The following is a 21,721-nucleotide window of genomic DNA, read 5'->3' on the forward strand; positions in this document are numbered from 1 at the left end:
TGACAAAATATCAATATCAAGATGCACAGGCACCTGCGAAAGTACTCACAAGCGGCTTTGTGGTAGTTCCTGTTACAGACAATGTCTCCGGGACTACATGACACACACACAGAGTCACCGGGTAAAAAAATGAGACCAGCTACACTATCATAGCTAGTAACAATCATGACTCAAACCTATTTAGCACACAGCTGCAAAGCTCTCCGATTTAAATTACATCCATTTGCACGAAGGTCACAGGGGTCAACTGATGCTGTAGCAGAAGAATCGCCGCAATTCAGAACATACAAGAATTTATCCCCTTAACCTCTAACTAAAGGAGTGAAAGCAAACTGTTTCACAGTCGCAGACAGTGTTTCTTGACAGGCTTGGATTAACTGTGGATTGCATGTCTCATCATAGCCATCTTACATCATCAAATAACCTGCTTCCCTGTCACAGTCAATCAAAATAATAAAGTCTGAATACAGTTGTGCAAGGAAACGACCTGTTTCACAAGCCTTGTTATTCCTGCTAAGTACATGGCATTTAAAATCAAATACTTAAAGTGAAATAAGGAATCTTTAGTTTTGTTCTTGGATATTCGAGTCTCACACTGCTGGTTTCACAAGCCTAACCGTGACAACTCCACAGCTGTGTGGGAAATTTCATTAAAAGTCAAAGATCTTTGATCGATGAAGCTTGCCTCTACAGCTCCATCAAGATTTGGGTCAGAGAGATCGACGCGTCATCGGCCAATGGATGCTCCGTAGGTAAGTATTCAATTTCTAACCTTTCTTAATGTTGTCGCCCTTTAACATGAATTTGTCAGCCGGTTTGTAAGCTTTCAGGTGCAGTAGAGACCGATTTGTTACAGCTATAGGTAGGCAGGCCAAAAAGCATAAATTCAAATGTGGACCAAATCAAAATTTGCAATAGGCCAGATCTAGACCGGTAGCCATAGTCTTAACATATGCGCGTTAAAAAAAAATTTTTTTAATTTAATTTTTTTATTTTTATATGTACAGCTTTACAAATGTACTGTCAATTTTATAAAAGCTGGAATCTGTGGATAGTTGATTCTCGGGAAAATCTGGAAAACCAGTAACGCTGAAGTCGCACAACAACCGCTGAAAATGTGAAGGTCAAGTAGGGACACTGTCCAAATTATTATTATTTTTTCTCTTCTTTCTTCTCAAATGTAGCCCCCAGCCGAACATTGCTGTTCACCGTGCAGACTGCAGGACACGGGACCACCCATCAACAGCTGTAAATTCACCAGAGCTATTCTCAAATCGGAGCCATTAGATACTGCACGGGTTTTGCAGCTGAATGTCCGATCGTTCAACGCAGGCGGAACATTTTGCAATTCTCTAGAAAAGTTTGTGTGTGAAAACGGCTTCAGTTTCCCAATCGCAGGTAATAGCGAGAGCTGAAACACTAAACCAAAAAGAAAGACAAAACTGACACTTTTACATCGGCTAACCGAACTCGTACATTACCAGTGACTCGACATTAATCTTATTGAACCCCCACAAAGAAAATTGCAACTTTACCAAATCTGATGCAACTAAAATATATACCTTGGAGAAATGGGTGTAGGTTGCATTTTAATATCCAGTATAGCCTGGTTCCTATAAACTACCCTTCAGGATAGGGTGGAAAGCTGTCACAGAGCTCTGAAGATATCAAACTCATAATGGGCTTTGATTTGCAGTTCTAGAAATGCTTAATAAAATGTCTTTAATTTACCCGTGCTAAATATACTATTATTATTAAGACAAACTAGTATAACTAAGCTTTCAGTAAAGAAAGTGGTACTATGTAACAATATTTAAAGTTTTTTTTTTTAAACAATCAGAATAAAACAAATTACACTGACATTATCATCAATTTTCTATGTAATATATTACACTATAACCTAGTGGACAAAGAATTTTAGAACTTTTCTGTGACACAGTTAACAGGAAACAAATTACAGCTCATAAGGATTTTTAAAAGGTGTTAAGAGTATCATGTCATCCACTACTTAAAAAGGTGCCCTTATGTACTAAAGGATATGAGTGCAACCACACAGTACCTCCGATGAGAAGAACTGTAGATGATTATCAGCTAGGCCACTGGAAACTGGTCACAAGCAGTGGTTAGGCAGTAACTGGTGCATTCATATTAGATAGCATCAACTATGAGAGAGTAAAAGCACCTTGTGCTTGCATCTACCTATGTTCTCTCTGCTGCTAATTGTATTAATGTGTTTCTTTGTTCTTAAATGATGAATGATTTGCTTGTTATCCTCATTGTGCACCTCTTTAGCATTCCTAACACCTGTTTTACGCTACACGGTCACTTTGATGTCTGTATGAATACAATAACACCCAAGAAGGAGCAGCAGAGCAAAAAACACAGCTCTAAATGAGAGAGAAATATTTGGGTGCCCAGAATCTTTCACGTCTTATTCTTTTGTTTTTTTACGAAATTAATGCAAAAATTGAGAATTTTTCGCGACAAATTGTAAGAAAATACTCAAGGTGAAAACACTTCTCTTCAAATGGGCCACATTCACATTATTTTCTAGTATAAAACACAAAATAATGAATTGTAGTATTCGCCACCTTTATCGTAATTCCTGCAGCAAGGGTGCAGCTAAAGAAGAATGAATCTGGTAGCTGGACTGATACATACGTATTGTGTTTTCACCCATATAAATTCACATATCACATTAATCTGTGCCTTTGAGCGCTTTTTAACTAGGAGTACTCACAATCGCAGTTTGGGGTTCTGTATCTTGCAAATTTCAGCGTTTGAACTGGAGAAGTCAGGGATTGACCCACAAAGCTTCTGATTAGCAGATGACCCAGCCCACCCTGAGTCACAGCAATTTACAAATACGTTACTTTAAACAAAGTACCAATCAGGATATGGAAATGTGAAAATGGGTGATGATTATCAGACTCCGTAAACTCAACTGTTAGGGTGAAGTGCAAATCTTCCGTAGGCCAAGTTATCCTGCGAGGCAGACTGTAAGAGAGGCCACCGCAACAACTGAGAGGGAGATACAGGTTTCCATGGTTGAGAAGGGAGACACTGTACTTACAAAAACTGCCTTCCGGATGCTTCACCTGCCACAGCTTTATGGCAAAGTGAAAACCGCTGTCGAAAAAAACATCACATGGCAGGTAAGAACACGTGTGGGAAATAAAGTGAAAGAAAATTCAGTCACTGAACCAAATTTGGGCTTTTTGGTTGTTCGACTAAAATCTACGGCAGACGCACTAAAAACACGCAACACGCTCCTACCCGGAGTTGTGCAGCAGCAGCATGGTGGTTCAGGAAGGTGACTCTGCAGCAAGTATTGGAAAGCGTTTGATACTTGAAGGGGAAATCAACAAAGCAAAAAAACCTACGCTCCCTGATTTAAAAAGTCAGTGTCAAGAGTAAGTGGAGGGCAGAGGCCAAGACTGAGCATATCTAAAATGTGCAGCAAGATTGAATGTCAGTGTTCACTCACAGGCCCGACATGAGCTCTTTTTGCAAAGCCAACTGGGGTAAGAATGCATCAAAATGCTTAAAGTTGACAGAGTACGATAAGACTTTAAAGTCTGCGACTTTACTGCATTTAAACGCGGCGACGGTGAATTCTTGCGCAATAATTTCGTCTTGTCTTTTACTTCACTCGGTAGCGCTGAATACCTACCGTGGCCTGAACTTATATGAACAAATCATAGAATTTTTCTGGAAATCCTCCTTGCCTTTTACACCTTATGTCTGTGGGTGAAAGTAGCATGTACTGCAGCTTCTTTGGCTTCCTCATTTCACCTCCTCTTCTAGAAAGAGTGTAAAAGGCCAGAACAATGTTAATTAAGTCATTTAAAGACAATAACTTTACTTAATTGTGGTTTCTCAACTACGGGTTTTAAAGCCTAGCATTTAAAAAAGTTCTGTATATATGTTTTTTAATTCGGGCCGGCATTGCCACAGGCGCTGAAGCCTTACTTCCTAACTTAAAAAAAAAAAACACAAAAGGCAGTTGTTGCCCTCGTTCTGTCTGCAGATGTCAAAGAAGGTCACAAAAGCGAAGGAAGACAAAAATAGCAACAACAAGGAAAACTCTTGATCTAAAGTTTTGTCCACCTCATTTAAATCAACTGGGAAACGATTAACATCGCCAAAATATTCTTAAAACAGAAAAGTACAGAATCCAAAACTTCCAACACCTCGATGTTAACGGCTTCAACAAATATCGTCGAAACATTAAAAGCTGACTAAGAGCCGTTTCACACCGTTACCCCACAATGTCACATTCAATAAATACTTCATAATACATGCGGCTGTTTGTCTGGCTAATGCCAACACTACAACAACTTTATATGTAACTGGTCAGCGGTAAGCAGAGGCCCAGATTTATCATGCCGCGACATCTTAACAATGTTCACAATGAACAAAGTCAAGCTTGTGGTTTTAAGCCTCTCTCTATAAGAGCATGTTTGGTGTAAACACCAACATGTTGTGGCTAACAACACTGAAATGCTACAAGTAATGTTGAGACTTAGCAGTGTGCAGTTTGTCACTTGAAAAATATAAAAAGAAAAAAATAAAAGAAGAAAAGAATTTTCTAGTTACTTTTTCAGCTGCTCAAAACATTTAATACACGCAGAACCTACCAGTCAGACTTTCAGGACATTAAGTGGAAGCATAAAAGTGATGCTTTTATTAAAACAGTCCAAGTAATGTGAAAGGAGACGCGCCTGCATATTTAGGTCATTACTCAAAGTTTAAGAGCTGTACAAACATATTATGAATCACTTCTAATACTGACTTGCAGCTTTTATATTGTATAAAATCCATATTCCTGCGAATATATATCCTATTCTTCATGGATGAATGTTGTATGTTTGAATTTAGACTGAACTAGATTAGACATAATCTACAAATATCTAATCATTTTTTTTAAAAAAAAGAAAAAAAGTCCACCTTGAATTTAAATTTTATTGAATTAAAATTAACTGGTAAATGATGATAGCTAAGACTGGACAGGACAGGTGTGTTTCATTTCTGTGTGAGTATGCTAACTGTGCTAATGCTGGGACCCTGGGTTTTACCGTTAAACCTTCTCTAAATGTATTCTGAAAAAAGTCCTGCCCCACAGTGCTTTGTTTAAAGAAACAAAAACACTGAAATTAGAATAAAAAACGTCTTTTTACCTGTTAAGTTGTCATCACGAGGAGAGCTGTCCCAGTGGCAGTGAAATGCATGTGTGTATGGTCTGCTGGTAGGTAGACATGTGTGTGAGAAAAGGGGTGGAGAGTGACATGGTGAGCGAGAGAGAGACGTAGTTTCACCAAAGATGATCGGCCTGTCGCTCTTTCAGTCTTTGATCAACCTTGTCATAACGCCACTGTGCGTGTATGTGTGTGTGTATGTGTGCATGCATTTCTGTGTGTGTGTGTATTACGAGCTGTGTCATAGTGATGCTGGAAAGAAAAGAAAAAACACCCGGGCGTGTGGCTTTAACCTCACACACACACACATACATATACATGCATACATATGCACACTTTCAGTTTGAGTGGGTGTTTTTTCTCCTCTCTCATCCCTCATTTTTTCTTATGGTCTTCTTTTGGTCTGTTTGTTTTTAAAGGGCCACACACCCAAACACACACACACACACCCTAAAACACAAGCAGGACCCCAGAGAAGCCCAAATGCACTGAATAATCAGCTTTTAAATACTGCAGTCTGGTAGAAAGTCCAGGTCCGATCTGTGTATGGTCAAAGTATTTGCCATTAAAAACAGAATATATGGTGTTTCTCTTGTTTTCTCAGACAAGGAAGTTCAAATCAATGTTGGTGTGGGGTTCAGTTTAAGCGAAAGGGAAAGTTAAATAGATTAGAGGAAACATGCTTGTTTGTTCTCTTGCCATCAGTTAACTGAGAAGATCACAACAACTCTCATACATTTATGATGAATGGGCGTCTGCAGCCAGCAGTGAGTGAGTACGGGAACACGGAGCAGCAGCTAGATCTTAGGGAACTAAATTCTCCTTATTGGCGCCTCTAAAGCTAACAACGTAAATAAAAGTGCTTTAATAAATACACAAAATTGATTTGCAGGTGAAACCCAGTAGCACAATTATAGCCTGGCTAATAAACCTTAATGAAACTGTAACTTCTCTGAAACTGATGTGAAACAACTGAAGCCTGGAATCAGTAATGTTGCTCATAAATAGCAATTTAATTATGAACTTACTATGTAATTTGGCCTTATTACAAGCATTTTGAAAAAGACGAACCATCTTTCTGTCATTAAAAGGATAACATATCAGCTAAAAAACTAATAAAGCTTGGATAGACATTCAAAACTGAATATGTTCATATCTCCATACGATAAATTAGACCGTGATGATGTAGCATTTTAATTAGCTAAGGTGCTGCAAGCTAGTTTGTTACCTCGGCACAAGTCAAGCTAGCCTATTTTATTTATTTATTTTTCGGACCTATTTGTTGTATTTATTAAAGTTCACTGTCTCACAACAAAAAAGGGCGAACACACACTTCTTTAAGAGGTTTTTACCAATTCCAAGAGAAATGTATATTTAGATATTTTTTGACTTGAACGTACCTTGTTCGGGCTTCAAGGCCGCACAGTGGGGAACGGTGTTAGCAGGAGAGGTAGGGCTGGCATAAAATCTGACTCAGAGAAGAAAAAAGACAAGAAAGGGAAAGGATAAAAACCAGTGAATAGGAGAGAATTATTATTTAATAAAGTATTTATTAATGGAAAAAAGAAAGACTGTTCTGTGTGAGCTTTGTTAGCTTAACGGAGATTTTCCACTTTTGTTTTAAGCTTAACTTAACTTTAACTTCTGGCTTTAGCTTCAGGCTTGCTGTAGAAATAGGTTTGGTATCAGTGTTTTTATCTGTTCATCTAAATAAAGACAATGCACAACACACTCACCGGCCACTTCGTGATGTACCTGGGTTCAATTCCTCTTTAAAAAATAAATCTTATCAGTCACTCACACCAAGTGCAGTTATGCCCGCAGACACGTTCAAGACGGCTTCAAGCTGAGAAAAGTGATTTAATGACTTTAAACGTGATGTAGTTATTGGTGCAAGACAGGTTGATCTGAGTATTTCAGAAACTGCTGATGTACTGGGATTTTCCCACACAACCATCTCTAAGGTTTACAGAGGATGCGCTAAAAAAAGAGAGAAAATATCAATGAGCGGCAGTTCTCTGGGTGAGAATATCTGGTTGATGTCAGAGGTCAGAGGAGAATAGCCAAATTGCTTTGAGGTGACATGAAGGCAACGGCGACTCAGATAACAATCCTTACAATCAAGGTAAGCAGAAGAGCTTCTCTGACCAAGCAGCGCCTAAAAGCAAAAGCCGAAGACCGCACCACGTGACACTCCTGTAACTGGATCCAGTAGAGCATCTTTAGGTGGAACGGGAGTTGAGTATCATGGATGTACAACAGACAAATCTGCAGCAACTGTGTGTTATTATCGCCCCAAATCTCAGAGGGAATTTTGCAGCACCCTTTTTAATCTGTGACATGAAGAAATAAGACAAGTCTGAAGGTAAATAGGTGTCCGACCCATCCTACCAAACTCTACTACCTAATCAAATGGCTGGTGAGTGGATGTTTTTGTACTTTACTAAGCGTTATTTTTCACACACTGTATCTATAGCTACCATAAATAAATTAAGACTTCACTTCTCCAGGGTGAATAGTACCAAATATTTAGAAAGTGTTAACAAATGCATTAAACTATGTAACAAGTTTACGTTATTCTAATAAAATTTTTGCTCCTATACTAATATATGGTGATATGGTGAGCTGGCTCACTGTAAGTATGGAGTGAAAGTGATTACAACAGCAGTGTGAAACTTGTGGCCAGAGGGCCAGAACTACCTGCCAAAAGATCATATTCAGCTCACTGGGTGGCTGTAAAAAAATGGTGTCCAGGCTCATTAATGCCAGTTAAAACTTTTGGAAAATTACAACTATTTTTAGGTCAGAATAAGATGAATCATAAAGGTGTGAAATACCAGTATTGTTTATCTACAAAATCTATAGGTGTGACGGTTCTGCATCTTTCCACTGTGACCTGTGATGCGTATGTGTTGATAATAGAATCAGTGTGTTGAAAATCAGTTTAAAACCCTGAAGATATCTTCAGTGATCATTAAATGAGAGGGAGTGGATCATTTAATAAATGGTCATTAAATGAGAAAAATTATTTAATACCTTTTTAAAATCTTTGCGATGGACAAGTCGGAGTTAAAGAATCTACGTCTTTACACCTGAAGTCACTGGAAATTTTGGAGGGGCGTTTATGATGTATTGAGTTTACAGGTGCGGCCCACTCGAGATGAAATGGGGCTGTATGTGTCCCATTAACTAAAATAAGTTTTACACATTTGTTCTACACAAAATCTTTACTGGGAACAAGTTTAAAAAGTGTTTATATCTAGGCAATAAATCCTCTTGTATATATGAATGAATATGACCAAAACAAGAGGTGTATTAAATTGTACATTAGTATGAATTAGCGACTGACTTTGTAATTGCTGTGTGAAACGAGAATATCTTGTACTCACTTTGCTTTCTGGCTTCCACTCTAACTAAATTACAGTACTGTATTTCACTAGCTGCAGTGTTCCATGAAAGCTGAAGAAAGGTCATGTATCTTCATGACACTATGATGTAAAAGGTGCATCTGTATCTGTCAGACTCAGACTGAGAGTCAGTCATGAGTGTGCATGGCGGTGGTTTGGTTTCGCAGCGGCGTGGGGTGCAAGCATAGGTGCGACACGGGCTCTGATTCCCGGTATCATCATCTTCAAACCTCCCCTGTGATACCACAGCACGGCGGCCCTGTATTGTATCAAGACCCCGAAACTCTACTGAGTTTAGTTTCACGTGTCAGAGGAATTGTTTGACATTTTTATCAAAAGAGTGGGTTTAAACCAGTGTTTTTAAATGAGAAATTGACACGTTTTATGGCATTATATTACAAAGCAAGGCTTCTCCATTCATAAAGCACGGTTCATGCATTTCAGTATATAAAAGAAAGCCAGACTGCCAGTGTGTGCAGTTAGCCTGCATCATTTTGAGCTTTTCAAATGTGGATTTTGTACCAAGCACAGCATTTTGTCAGTCCCAAAGATGAATGCAAAACATGATTGAACATCAAAAACTAGACTTTTTTTCCCCTCTGAATCTTAAAATAGCTCCAGTAACTATCTGAGGGATCAAAATTACGTATCTACAGTGGATTATAACATATATGATGATTCTAAAGAAGATAAAAGTGATATTTATAGGACGATTTTAAGAATATGAAAGTGATTTTTGTTTTTCAGATGAATCATTACAAAATCAACATTGTTTTGGTTTAAAATTAGTTACGAGCAAAACCCCCTTATGGAGAAATATTCAAGTAGAAGCAAACGTCAAAGGCTCAAGTTTGCTGCTCAAACTAAAGCACGGAGGTATAATCGGCAATATAGAGCTATGCATTCATTTAAGTGCTGGACTAAAAGCGCCACCACTTTTAAGGTCATTTTGATTCATTTGTACTAATTTAAAGTTTTAATTTACTCCAACGTGGAGACAAATATTGCACTCTTTACCCACCTCATATATCATACAGTCACATTTACTAGTTATTCAACAAAATATGTTAATGCAACAAAATGAAACAGACATGAATATGTATTGTATAGTATTAATTCAATTAAATGTTAACTAGACTAAAATATATACTCAAAAGAATATTTGTATTAATAAGATAGCAACATAATGTATGAAATTGTAGAACATCATTGTACTCGTGCATTAACTACATGTCGGAGTATAAAATGGTATCATTGGTATAAAAGCTCTGAGCTACATCGCTGCCATTTATCAGCAACATATTCACAATGTGCATATATATATAAGTGTACATGAGTACAGTGCTTAGTAGTAATAGTAGCTGTTTTTATGTGCTATTGTGTTGGTTGATGAAATCATCTTTATAAATAGTTCTTGTATTTCAATTTTTAAAAAACCTACATTTTCTATTTGGGAGGTTTCAGGACTGACATCAGATCATACACTGCAGAGTTAAGGGATTAATTATAGCTGTTATATATTTTTATATACAAGTAACAAGAAAACATGTTTAAAAAAGGGCAAACGATGACTGTCAGTGTAAATGGTGAAACCACAGACTGTTGTTGAAGATCAATAACTGAAATGGGTAACAAATATATAAATATCAAATATTCTTCCTAATCAGACAGCTCAATGCTTAAACTTGATATTTGGGCGGGCAAAAAAAAAGAAGTTCATCCCATTATAGCTGTTTAAACATGAGCCTTGTGAATTTGGAATTGCAGTCTCTAGAGAAATAACTTAAATGTTCCTTTAAAAAAGTCAGTTATAACTTTTTTTCCCCTCTAAACTTACATGAGACTTCATAAGTTTATAACTGTGGGGCACGTACAGACAATAGACATTTGTAACCAACTACTCATTTGTCTAGCTGATTTTATCATCGCTGATTCATTTATCAGGAAGATAATGGCTCATAAAGCCACTTTATTTAGAAGATTAATTTCAAAGGCCATTGTGAAACATGCTGTACTAGGAACTCTTTGTTGCTGCATTTCTGCCAAAGTTATTTCATCTGCCTAGAATCACAACTCATAACGTCCGTGCCACATTTGAAGCTGTGTGTACTGTAATGTAGAGGATTTCGTCCATCGAGTTACTTTAAGAGAGCCACGGACAGGTGTGTGACCCCTTTAGTGAGACTCATAGGTGCGTCTCAGATTCACGCCTGCTGCATCTATAAAAACCCATCTCAAGGTGGTGATAAAATAAACACTTCCTCCGTTCACATCTGTGACACACTTTCACACATACACACCTGTAATGCAGTGAAAACAATGAACGTCTCATTTGATATTATCTCCTGCATAAAGACCGTCAACATCTTATGTGATATTATCAGCGTAAACACAACTCTTAAAGGCGTCTTGCACACAAACACAAAAACACGAATATGCGGTTGAGTACAGAACGCCGTTTATTCTTTTCACTTGACAGACTCGAACATCATGCATCCAAACTTTACTTCTTTTTCCTGTGCGAGTTACGAAAACTCTCCCCCAAAAATTCATAAAGAAAGTCAATAAAAAGGAAAATTTAAGATTTCTAAAAACCATAAACAGCACAACTTTTAATAAGAAAAATGCCCAAAGAACCAGGAATGGAATGTCTTTCACACATTTGAACAATGTAGTGTTATTGCACTAGCTAATGTTTTAAACACTTTAAAACTGCATGTTTCATTTAACCCACTAAATTTATGTTCTGTCAGACTGAAATGCATCTACTTAATGCAGTTTTAATCCTTAAGAATGTATTCAGAAACTGCATTTGGTAGATTTTAATAAGCGCAACACTAATCAGTATGCAGCTTTCCTATCCTTTGGCGCCATCTTTAGCCCGTGTAGGGGAACTGCAGAAGCAGTGCTTGTCCGGCTTTGAGCGTGAGGTCTTTCAGGTTTACAGTAGAGTCCACTTCAAATTCTTGGTCAGTTGACAGCTTCACCTTGGCCGTTTCTGGTAGCTCTACCCCCTCTGCACAAACAAAGGTCATCAAGTTTAAAATAAACAGCAGAGTTAATAGATATTGTCAGTAGACATTTCCGTTGAACTGTAACTTGCCTGTAGGTGCCAGATTTAATTTCAGCTCCTCGGGACCATCTCCCCAGTTTACAGCTGTTATGTATCTCTCGCTCTGATCCCACACACGAAGGAAAGAGAGAGACTTGGCAGAGCTGTAGAGTCTATAGTAGTCGCCGTGCAGGAGGGAGCGCTCTTTGCCTCGCAGGTCACTGAGGGATCTGAACCACTTCCTTATTTCAGCGTATTCAGTATGGTTAGACTGCAAATGAAATTCAAGAAAATGTTTTACTGCACTTAAAGCAAATGAACGCTTGATCAGTGACAGACTGAACACACCCACACTTACCTTAGCACCGTCAGTTTCTTCCTTCTCTACATTCCAAACCATCTTCGGAGCTTCTCTGGTCTGGTTTGTTTTGTCGCTCATCTGATTTGCCTGAAGGCCAATTTCATCTCCGTAGGTAAACACAGGGGTTCCAGGCAAGGTGAAGAGCAGAAGCTGGTAGAGACGAATCAGGCCCCAAGTCGTTGCCCGTTTAGACAGATGGTCCTTTTGAGCAGCACCGAGACCCCAGCCTATTTTTCTCTGCTCAGAGTGGAGGGCATCCAGGACACTAATGCGCTCTTTACCTGTGGATATTCAGGTACCATAATCATCTACGATGCACCTTTTACATTTACTTAGGATTATTGTCACTAACAATAATAATAATAATAATAATAATAATAATAATAACTACTACTATGCAAACAGTAGCAGCCTACCTTCCATGTTTCTACTGAGCAGGTCAGACAAGATTAGATCGACACCAGAGACATTGACTAGCTGAGACACCTCATTAGCTGAAATACCGTTGACCACACCCATTAGAGCCCTAAAGAAAGAGAATAGGATCAGGTCAGTCTAGAACTTGCACTTCTTATACATCTTGAAACACTTCCTTGAATGTTGATGGGACTATATTTCATGTCCATGTTCTCTCAGAACACAGTATCCTGTACCTGATATTTTACTGATGCTTTTAAAAATCACTTTTCCAGGACAGATAAGCCCTACAACTTTGTTATGTGTCCGGATAATAGCTAAAGTTAAGAATTTAAAATAAAATACCCCGTTTAGTGGCCAACATCGTCTACTTGTGCTGAATCACAGGTCAGAACATAGCAGCCACACAAACCTCTTCTTGGTGTCATCAGTGCCATTTCCCTGGACCGCCATCCGCAGTTTGGCCCATTCAGGACTGGTGGAGGGAATGCCAAGGTCAGATATCTTGATGCCATCAACACCCTTATCCAGCCAGTACTCGGCTGCAGTCTGAAAGAGAACAGATTCAAGTTAACTACAGTGGCAGCAAGACCTGAATCTACACCACAATATATAATGTCCCATTTAATCATCTGTCCATGGGGCCAAAAGTCAAAAATGTGCCATTTGTTTATCACATGTAAAGACAGTGATGTTGCTTAATATGCCTTCTTACTCCAAATAATTAAATATTAAAATCTGTGTGCTTACCTTGACTTGTCCCATTATTTCTTCACGGTCTTTTTCATCAAACCATACAGGATTTCCTTTGTAGTTTGGGGTCAGGTCAAGCACCACAGAAATACCTGAAAGAAACAGCAAGGCAAATGTTTGCTCACATCTGGCCCTCAAGAGTACAGAATCCAGCAATAAGTAGAAACCACTCTTAATGAAAGAACAGAGCACCAGTTACTCTTTTAGTGTGAGCGATTTAGCAAGTAACTGATCTGAAATCAGAAAATTATGTACCTTTTTTGTGGGCCGCTTTCAACAAGCTATCGAGATCTTCAGCTTTTCCAAGCCCAGCACTAATTTCTTGAAGGTTCAGACCAGTCGTCTGGTTGGCCTGGACAGTATGAAGAGGTCCGATAACCAGGCTTTTCACCTTTAGCTGATTAATGTCATCCAACTTTTCTTCAACACCTGAAAGAAAAAAAGAAATAAAAAGGTAGTAAATGAAATGGTGGGTCAGTGTAAATTTCACATAAGGTAGAAAAACGAGGGTGTGAGAAGCAGCAGGGTGTGAGCAGTTTAGGGACAAAGGACAGACAGCTTTAGACTCATGTTGATAGTTCAGACTATAGCACTGCAGTGCTCGCAAGACTATGTGAATGATCCCAGCCTCTTCCTCTGCTGGCCATGTGAAGCCTGAGCACAAGGGTGGCTTTGATAAAGAGAACAAAACTGAGTCACGTGGAGTTTTTGGAATTCCACCCAAAGCCTGTTAAAACCAAGTGCTCCCCACCAGTTCACTTTATGAACAGTAGTAAGCACTGTTCTTCCTTCCCGTCTTTAAAAAGCCTGTAGTAAACATTTTTTTGATATGTACAGATCACAACATCTTGATATATTCCAGAGTTGCTCAACTTGGCCATATCTGAATAGAGATACGAAACAGATGACGTCTTCATTTTTTTTAAAATGGTCTTAAGACCTTTAGTCACACTTTGGCAGCCTAGTCAGCAATTTGATATCTAGACAGCTGACACAGGCCACAGAGAACTAATGAAAGCCAAGAGACTGTCACAAGACTTTATCCATGCAAGTCAGAGCACGTTACCCAACTTGAGACTGGGGCACTTTAAGTGCAAGCTCCAACTCCTATCTTGGGAATAAACATGGCAGCGCAATAAAAAAATAAAATAAAATAAAATTTTGAAACATGCAAGAATAAAACCACTTGATCAACTTCATAAGCTCTCCACAAATAGTCTACCTTTCAATCCTTCAGAGAACGCTTCAAGGTCAGTGATCTGGTAGAAAGGCCCTTCATTCCACCAGTTCATCTCAGGGATAGACTTGCAGCGAGGAGCCTGGACTATGATTACAATGGCTCCAGCAAGCATGCCAATCCAGCCCAACCAAAAGAGGACAAGAAGAACCCAGCGGGTCCTCACCCATCTGTGGAAGAAAAACAAAAATAATAATGTAAAAATGTCCACTGATTTTAACGCCCACAGAGGAAGACCGCTCCTAGCTGCAGCTCTTACCCTGGAGTGCCAGCAACCTTCATCAGCTCCTCTTTGGACAGCCCGGTGAAGGTAACCTCATCATCGGGAACTTTCAACTTGACGCTGCCGTTTTTCTCCCCGCCTGGAGCCTGACCGTCCCCCGTCATGGGCTGCTTCTCTGGGTCGAGCTCGTTGAGCTCCACTTCTTTCATGTCGATCTCTGTGTCTTTATTCATGGTTTAACTGGAGGTGGAGCACAAAGGAAAATTATGAATTAATAACTTTATCTGCAAAAGCACTCTCATTGGCTAACACCCAAGAGCTAAATAAAAACAAGACCACCAAAAGGAGTAGAGGGTTTAAAAAAAAAAAAATTTAGGCAGTACCGGCCAAGTCTCATCCCCTCGCCTTTTGTCTACCATTATGTAACACATCCCCCCTACACAGGACATACAGGCAACGACTAGATTCACTAAGGTAACCTAGGATTTATGTAGGAATTAAACAGGAGTGGCGGTGCTGTTCCCTACTTAATTAGACACAAGCTTTTGTTTGTTTTTCCTTACAAAACGCTCATTAAAAAAAAAAAACTAGTTCATGTCAGTCACACTTCAGAACCCACTCAAAATGCTAGCAACAAAAATATCAGCTGTAAAAAAAAATACATTCAAATAAACGGAAAACCCATTCTTGAGATGCTCATATGTTCCACATATGTTCCACTGGTGTCTGACGAAACAATTACTACTTCTTACTTTAGCCTCGAGTTACGGAAATACTGCAGCTACCCTTCAAAATAAGAGCATAACAATACCAAGCATAGACTTATTAAGAAAACGATTTAAACAAATGTCACGAGTAAACGACAGTGAACATTTGTTAGGAAAAACAACAACAACAAAAAAAACCGAGTAGCTCTCTGACAGTCTAATATAATACACACACGTCTTTAAGATTAAAGGGGTGTAAACCGGAAGTTTAGTAGTTGACCGGTTTGTTCCAGTTCGCTTCAACAGTCATTAAATAAAACCTTTTCAAACAAGTACACCGTAAATGTCTGTGAAACTTTCACCGAACACAAGTTAAAATCGATCCGGTACCATTAACAACTCCAAAAACTGTGTGATATCGTATAATTCCATCTTCCTTTAAGATGATGAAATCAAACCCATCCCTAAAGTCATGTGCTCGTACACGAGGCAGTTTATCCGGCTGTGAGCTGAAGACTACTCCCGGCGATAACACGGCAGGTCCGAAGTTACAGAGTGGCAGAAAAGTTGATGAAGTAAATCAAAATTACCTGTAAAATACAATGTATAGTCCCGATTTGGCTTTTAGTTCACAGCCGGTTATCCCTTGTTCTCTACTAAGCGCGTAAAGAGGATCAGAGCGCGTATTTGTACCCGCCCGGTTTCTCCGCCTACTGGGGGAGCCGGTAATCCCTCTCTCTCTCTCTCTCTCCCTCCTCCTCCTTCGCTTGCTGTCTCTCTTTCTTCCAAGAAAAATCCTAAGAAACAAACTAATAAACAAACTGAACTCCATGCTCCAAACAAAGAAGACTTTGTTCTGTTCCTTCTTAATGTTCACTTGTCAGTTATTATGCAAACTAAAGATAATCCACTTTGCTTCACAGGCGAGATGATTGGTAATGTGATTATCCAGCTGTCTTCTTCTGATCAGTGGAGATTGCCACTCTGTGTTTCACTGATCTAATTTCACGCCTGAGGACCTTTCGGTCGCCTTCTTGGGGTTTTTTTTTTACCATATAGACCTTGTTTGCAGTGTTTAAGCGTAAACAACTGACCACTTAGTCTCCTGTGATCACGTTGACTCTACAGTACCGAAACAACAAAATCTGCAAAATCCCATTTGAGTTGAATTGTACTTGCAATGCTTCTCCTGGGAGCTGATCAACAGATTAAAACTGAGCATCTTTTCCTTGTAAAGGTATAAAATATGTTGTTGGACCCTGTTTGAAAATCACACTCATGCCGATGACAGATTATTTCATTATTTCATGCCAGGTCTAACAATGTATATCTCTTTTGGAGACAATATTTGGGCGCAGCCAATCTAAAAAACAACATCCTCCTGTCCAGATTGAGCTCTAAATCTTTCTCCAGCTGTTGTTGACCTTCATCGAGTTACAGTAAGAGAAGTTGCAAACAAAGCTACAGAATTTACTTCCTAGAAGTAACAGTAGACTTCTAGGAAGAGCGCACATTAAATAAGTATGTGTGTGGGGGCATGTTTTTCACCCTAATTGTCCAGTTTGCTGTACACTGATGTGATTTATTATGACATACAAGTTAGACAGAATGAAGGCAGAATGCTTGGATTTATAGTTGCCGTAAATGTTTGCATAAATGAATCATACTCGTGTGTGTTTCATGTAGTGCAATGGTGCAAACTTTGATTTTACACTTTGCAATTGTCCCTCTGCTCTTACAGTGCAACCATAACAAAGAACCTTGCTGGCTGGCTGTGGTATAGATGTGTTATCTGTGTCTTCTCAGGCTGTTTGTTGCTCTCTACTCCTCCATGTCTGCACAGTGTTTTTGCCCTTTACACGACCCTGGTGCTGTTTCTTTCTGTCTCTGCTAAGCAGGGGCAAGTAAACAACTTTCTGCAGTGACAGGTAACTGCAGAAACACGTGCCACCGCTCTGCTGTAACTGAACCCCTGCATGTGTATGCTTGTTCTGTGCTTGTTGCCTTCACAGATGTGACATGTTACGGCACTTAATTTCAAGCTTTTTTTTATCTGACAACTTAATTAGTTTATTTTGTAGTGATACGTCCAGTATAGTCCACTAACTCCAACAGCTCGGGCTTTCAGAGTCCTGTGACAGTACTGCAACCCTTACTAGGAAGTATTTATGTGCACCTGGCTAGTTTTGGGTTGGGACCCCCTTTTGGGTTCAGAGCTGCATTAATTCTTTGCAATATAGATTCAGCAAGGCACTAGAAACTTTCCTCAGAGATTTTGCTCCATATTGACATGATAGCATCACTCAGTTGCTGCAGATTTGTCAGCTGCACGTGCATGATACGTTTCTCTTTCCACCACATCCAAAAGGAGCTCTGTTGGATTTAGATCTGGTGACTGTGGAGATCATTTGAGTTCAGTGAACTCTGTGTCCTGTTCAAGAGGCCACTTTGGAATATATACAGTCAGGCAAAAGATAAACTAGAGTGGTGGCTATCTGTTGGCAAGCGGAAAGCCTTTATGATCAGCATTAAAAAACTGATTTAATATGAGTGAAAACATAAAGAAAGATATACAAAAGTCCCACAGAAGATTTTTGTGTTATAGATTATGCCATGATCTTCTTATATGCCATATTTGTCTTCAGGGACTATTTTTCTGTCTTCCAGAAACAGTGTGGTGCCTGTTTATTTCATTTTCAGACTTCACCACTGGTACATGTTCTTCTCCATGTGGATATGTCTCAGTCAAATCTTAGGTAGTAGGGAGGGGTGTCTAATTTAGGATGTGTGACATTAAATCTATTTATACTCTGCTGTTATTCAGCTTAGTCATTGTGCCAGGCTCTTGCTACCTGATGTCACTAATTTTAAAACCTTTCTAAATGTCTTCTGCTGACTATTTAAATATGCCCAAGAATCAAATCTAACTTTATAACCAGTGTTTGGCAACTGCATATCTACATGACGACAATAACATTATAGCCTCTCCAAAGACACGCACTCATGCTCACTTCTCCTATTTCATCAAAGTCAAACACACGCCATCTGTTTCTGTTTTTATCTCAGCCTGTTGATCATGTGTGCGTAAGTAGCAGAGTCAGGTTGTAACAGAGCTGCTGAGCATTGGCTGATGTGGACACACTGTGCTTTCCAGCTGGGAAGTATTGAGGATACAAGGAAAAGTTGCGGAATATGCTCTGTTTTTCTGTAAAAACAGCAGAACATGTGGGGAAAACTGGGAGGAGGAGTGAGTAGATCAGGAAACAGGAGACTGGAGGAGGGAGGAGAACTAGAAATGAGGGGAAAGAGCAGACAGGCAGAGAGAGGGCAGGGATGTGTAAACATGTTTTTGAGCTGAGGGTGAGGAATATATTGGAACAAAAATTTGGAGCCGAGCACAGCTCGGGGTATTAATGGAAGCAAAGCCTAGAGCGACGGAGAGACCGTTAGTGTCCTTTTCACACATGTTGTCTCAGCCCTGTGAGGTTTTCAGTTCTCCTTAAACAGAGTTTACAGGATAAATTGGTCAAAACTTAAGCAGCATCTGAATCCTCGGAAAACCAAATCAATCTCAACTTGGCAATAAAAAAGAACGAAAGAATATAAGCCATCATCACAACACAACAAGTTCACAGAGGACACGGATGGACTAATTCACTCCTAGACTTGTCTTCTTTGTTTATGCCTTTGGCAGAGGAGGAGGGGACATTCTGCTGGAGTCTATAAGCCAGCACACAGACCCCCACAGCATAATAACAGAGAGGAAAGAGGGCCAAAGTTGCTGCATAGTTTGTTTGTTTTTCTGTTTTTTCAGTGGAGGGGGGAAGAACACGCAGGGATTACTGTGCATTACGCTCCACCTGTGGTTCAAGGTCACAGTTCACATTACCATAGTAACTGATTGTGTAACAAGATCAAAGTAGGGCAAATTAGGAGCTGATTAGAAGTACTGTGTGAAAACTTTTTGCTTAGATTTTTAAAGTTTAGATTAGTGTCAGTCGGTCAGGGCTGGAGTGATCATCTCACTGAATGCAGTCATTCATGCACACACACGCACACATATGGCTACACCAAGAATCGTCTGATCCCTGTGAGAGAGTTTGTTTTGTAAGACAGCATGTGCTTGGGAGGAGAGAAAAAAGGAAAATAATCAGCAGTTCAGACCAGTTCAGACCAGTCTGACCGAGAGCTTACGCTTTCATCTCATTGTTTCAAGTTCCCTGCAATGAGCTCTCGCATTCAGAGTTCACACCGAACGAATGAAGTTCGGGGAAATGCTGCTTTAATCGCATCTAAAAAGTGCAAAGGTGTATTCACAGATTGATTTGTTCACCTCTTCAACAAACATGAGCATGTTTGTCTTTTGCATCTACAGCCAACAGAACATGCGCGGCTACATTTAGTGTCCTGGACAGAGGGGAAAGGAAGAATCCACCAATGACTGTGCTGCACTGCTGATAAAGAGAATTACCTACAGAGCGAAACATGCAATTAATCACACTGTACGCACGTGGACTTTGAGCCATATTGTTTAACGTTAGCGCTCTCAGTTATGTAACTAATATATTGTCCCTCAGCGGGGATATCTGATCCCACACGTGTGCCGTGCCTTGCCGACTGTACATTTCGTAACTTTTCTGCTTGTACGCTCTCTCTTCTTCTGATTGTTTTTCTGCCCATAAAGCAGCGCCTCCTGCTTCTTCCTCTGTCAATGAGAACGAATGACCTAGTTTCCTCTCACAGACAAAGAGGAGCCTGTTCGGTTTGGAAAGCCTCCCTCTCTTTAATTTTGCATGAATGGATCTAATTAGTCCCTTCTCCTTATAAATACACCATTAAGAAGAAAAATATATATATATAAACGATCTACAATAATACACCTCACACAGATGCGGGACACACTGCAGAAATCACAGAGCACACAATACTGTACGTACACACGACTTCTGCTTTTAAGCTCTTTGAAAAATATACTTGACATATTTAAAAGAATTCCTGTTTTAGTTTGACTTTTCCTCTCTCCTCTGTATTCCCATCACCTTCTCTACCATTACAGCATTTTTCTGCCCGGTTCTCTAAACCCTCTCCCCTCTGTTGAGCCCCTCTCTATATAACTACCCACCTCCTCCTGTCAGTAGGAAACAGTGGTTGCAAATTATGTAAGAAGGCCCCCTTTCTGTGATAAGCATGCAAAACAGCTGAGCCATGTGAAGAGCTTTGCGACATCTTTGCCTGTGTGAGCAGAGTGGCGCAGCGGAAGCGTGCTGGGCCCATAACCCAGAGGTCGATGGATCGAAACCATCCTCTGCTATTTTTACTCGTTCCACCCAAACAGAGAATAGACTATCTGCATATACAGGTAACCTATATGGATCTGAATATGACACTGCAGCATGACTACAGCCTGTTTGCTGAGCTGACTTTCTTAGTCTGTCATTGGTAATTCCAAACGAGGCTGGCAAGTAACTTCCAATTAAATATTTACGTCATTTTGGTATGCTAAACATTTTTCTTATAGTTTAGCTGGTAATTTGCCAGAGAGACAAGCAGAACCAATAAAGATGACAACTGACCTTTGAGCTTCAGCCTAAACTCAGAATCTTGTTCAAAGCTTTGAGAGGAGGGCTTTGGACCATTGAATATAAGGATCTTCAGGATATTTTGACAATTTCAAAGCCTTTGTGTTGCTGTAAATAGGTGAATCAGATATATCAACTGAACATGCTTCTGATCATTACATTAATATCCTATGGGAAACAGATAAAAGCTTGGGAATACAGTGGTAGGGGATGTTAGACAATATGCACAGCTGGAGCTTCCTCAGTAACGTCTGTTGTTTTTCACTTTGTTCTATTGTCTCAAAAAGGGTATGTACAACACTTTTATGTGCCTTTTTTTCTTTTAGCGTCATCTTTGATGGAGAATCTGTTTCCTTTTAGCAGCACAAACACAGTTTTTTGGGGTTTATATGAGGAAAAACACAACAAGTCATAAAAATAAAAATGACTATCTTAATTTAAAATGTTTAAATTAAGTGTCTGTGCGTGTGTTAAAACTACGAAACATTAGAGCACCCCCTGGAGTATTTCCCTGATAATTACAAAACAAGTATAATACAAGTTAGTTACAAGTTAATACAATATTAATACAAGTTAGATGGAACTTTTATGACCGTTTGTGACAATGTGACTAATCAGCTGTGACTGATCAACAACAATATCAAAATCAGAGAAAGGTAAAGTGAGTAACATTATGGTTACAGTGGATATGGATACAGTTGACCCAGTCCTGACTGTTATCTTCATATATTCATAAAATTATTGCTATGCTATATAAATTTATATATCTATATATAGTTTTAATATA

At 39.3% G+C, this 21,721-nt stretch overlaps 1 protein-coding gene across 1 annotated transcript; it reads right to left on the reverse strand.

Moving 5' to 3' along the window:
• Positions 1 to 11,041: 11,041 nt before the first annotated feature.
• Positions 11,042 to 16,075, reverse strand: slc3a2a (solute carrier family 3 member 2a). The gene is made up of 10 exons (XM_063470145.1): positions 15,946 to 16,075; positions 14,685 to 14,888; positions 14,411 to 14,595; positions 13,444 to 13,617; positions 13,186 to 13,280; positions 12,848 to 12,984; positions 12,435 to 12,544; positions 12,016 to 12,299; positions 11,709 to 11,928; positions 11,042 to 11,621 (listed from the first exon to the last, which is right to left on the reverse strand). Exons 2-10 carry the CDS (start codon positions 14,879 to 14,881, stop codon positions 11,482 to 11,484), a joined length of 1,542 nt encoding a protein of 513 aa, XP_063326215.1. The 5' UTR covers positions 14,882 to 14,888; positions 15,946 to 16,075; the 3' UTR covers positions 11,042 to 11,481.
• Between the last annotated feature and the right edge of the window lie 5,646 nt (positions 16,076 to 21,721).

This window comes from Pelmatolapia mariae, linkage group LG3_W (genome assembly GCF_036321145.2).
Source record: "Pelmatolapia mariae isolate MD_Pm_ZW linkage group LG3_W, Pm_UMD_F_2, whole genome shotgun sequence".
NCBI classification, from domain to species: Eukaryota; Metazoa; Chordata; class Actinopteri; order Cichliformes; family Cichlidae; genus Pelmatolapia; species Pelmatolapia mariae.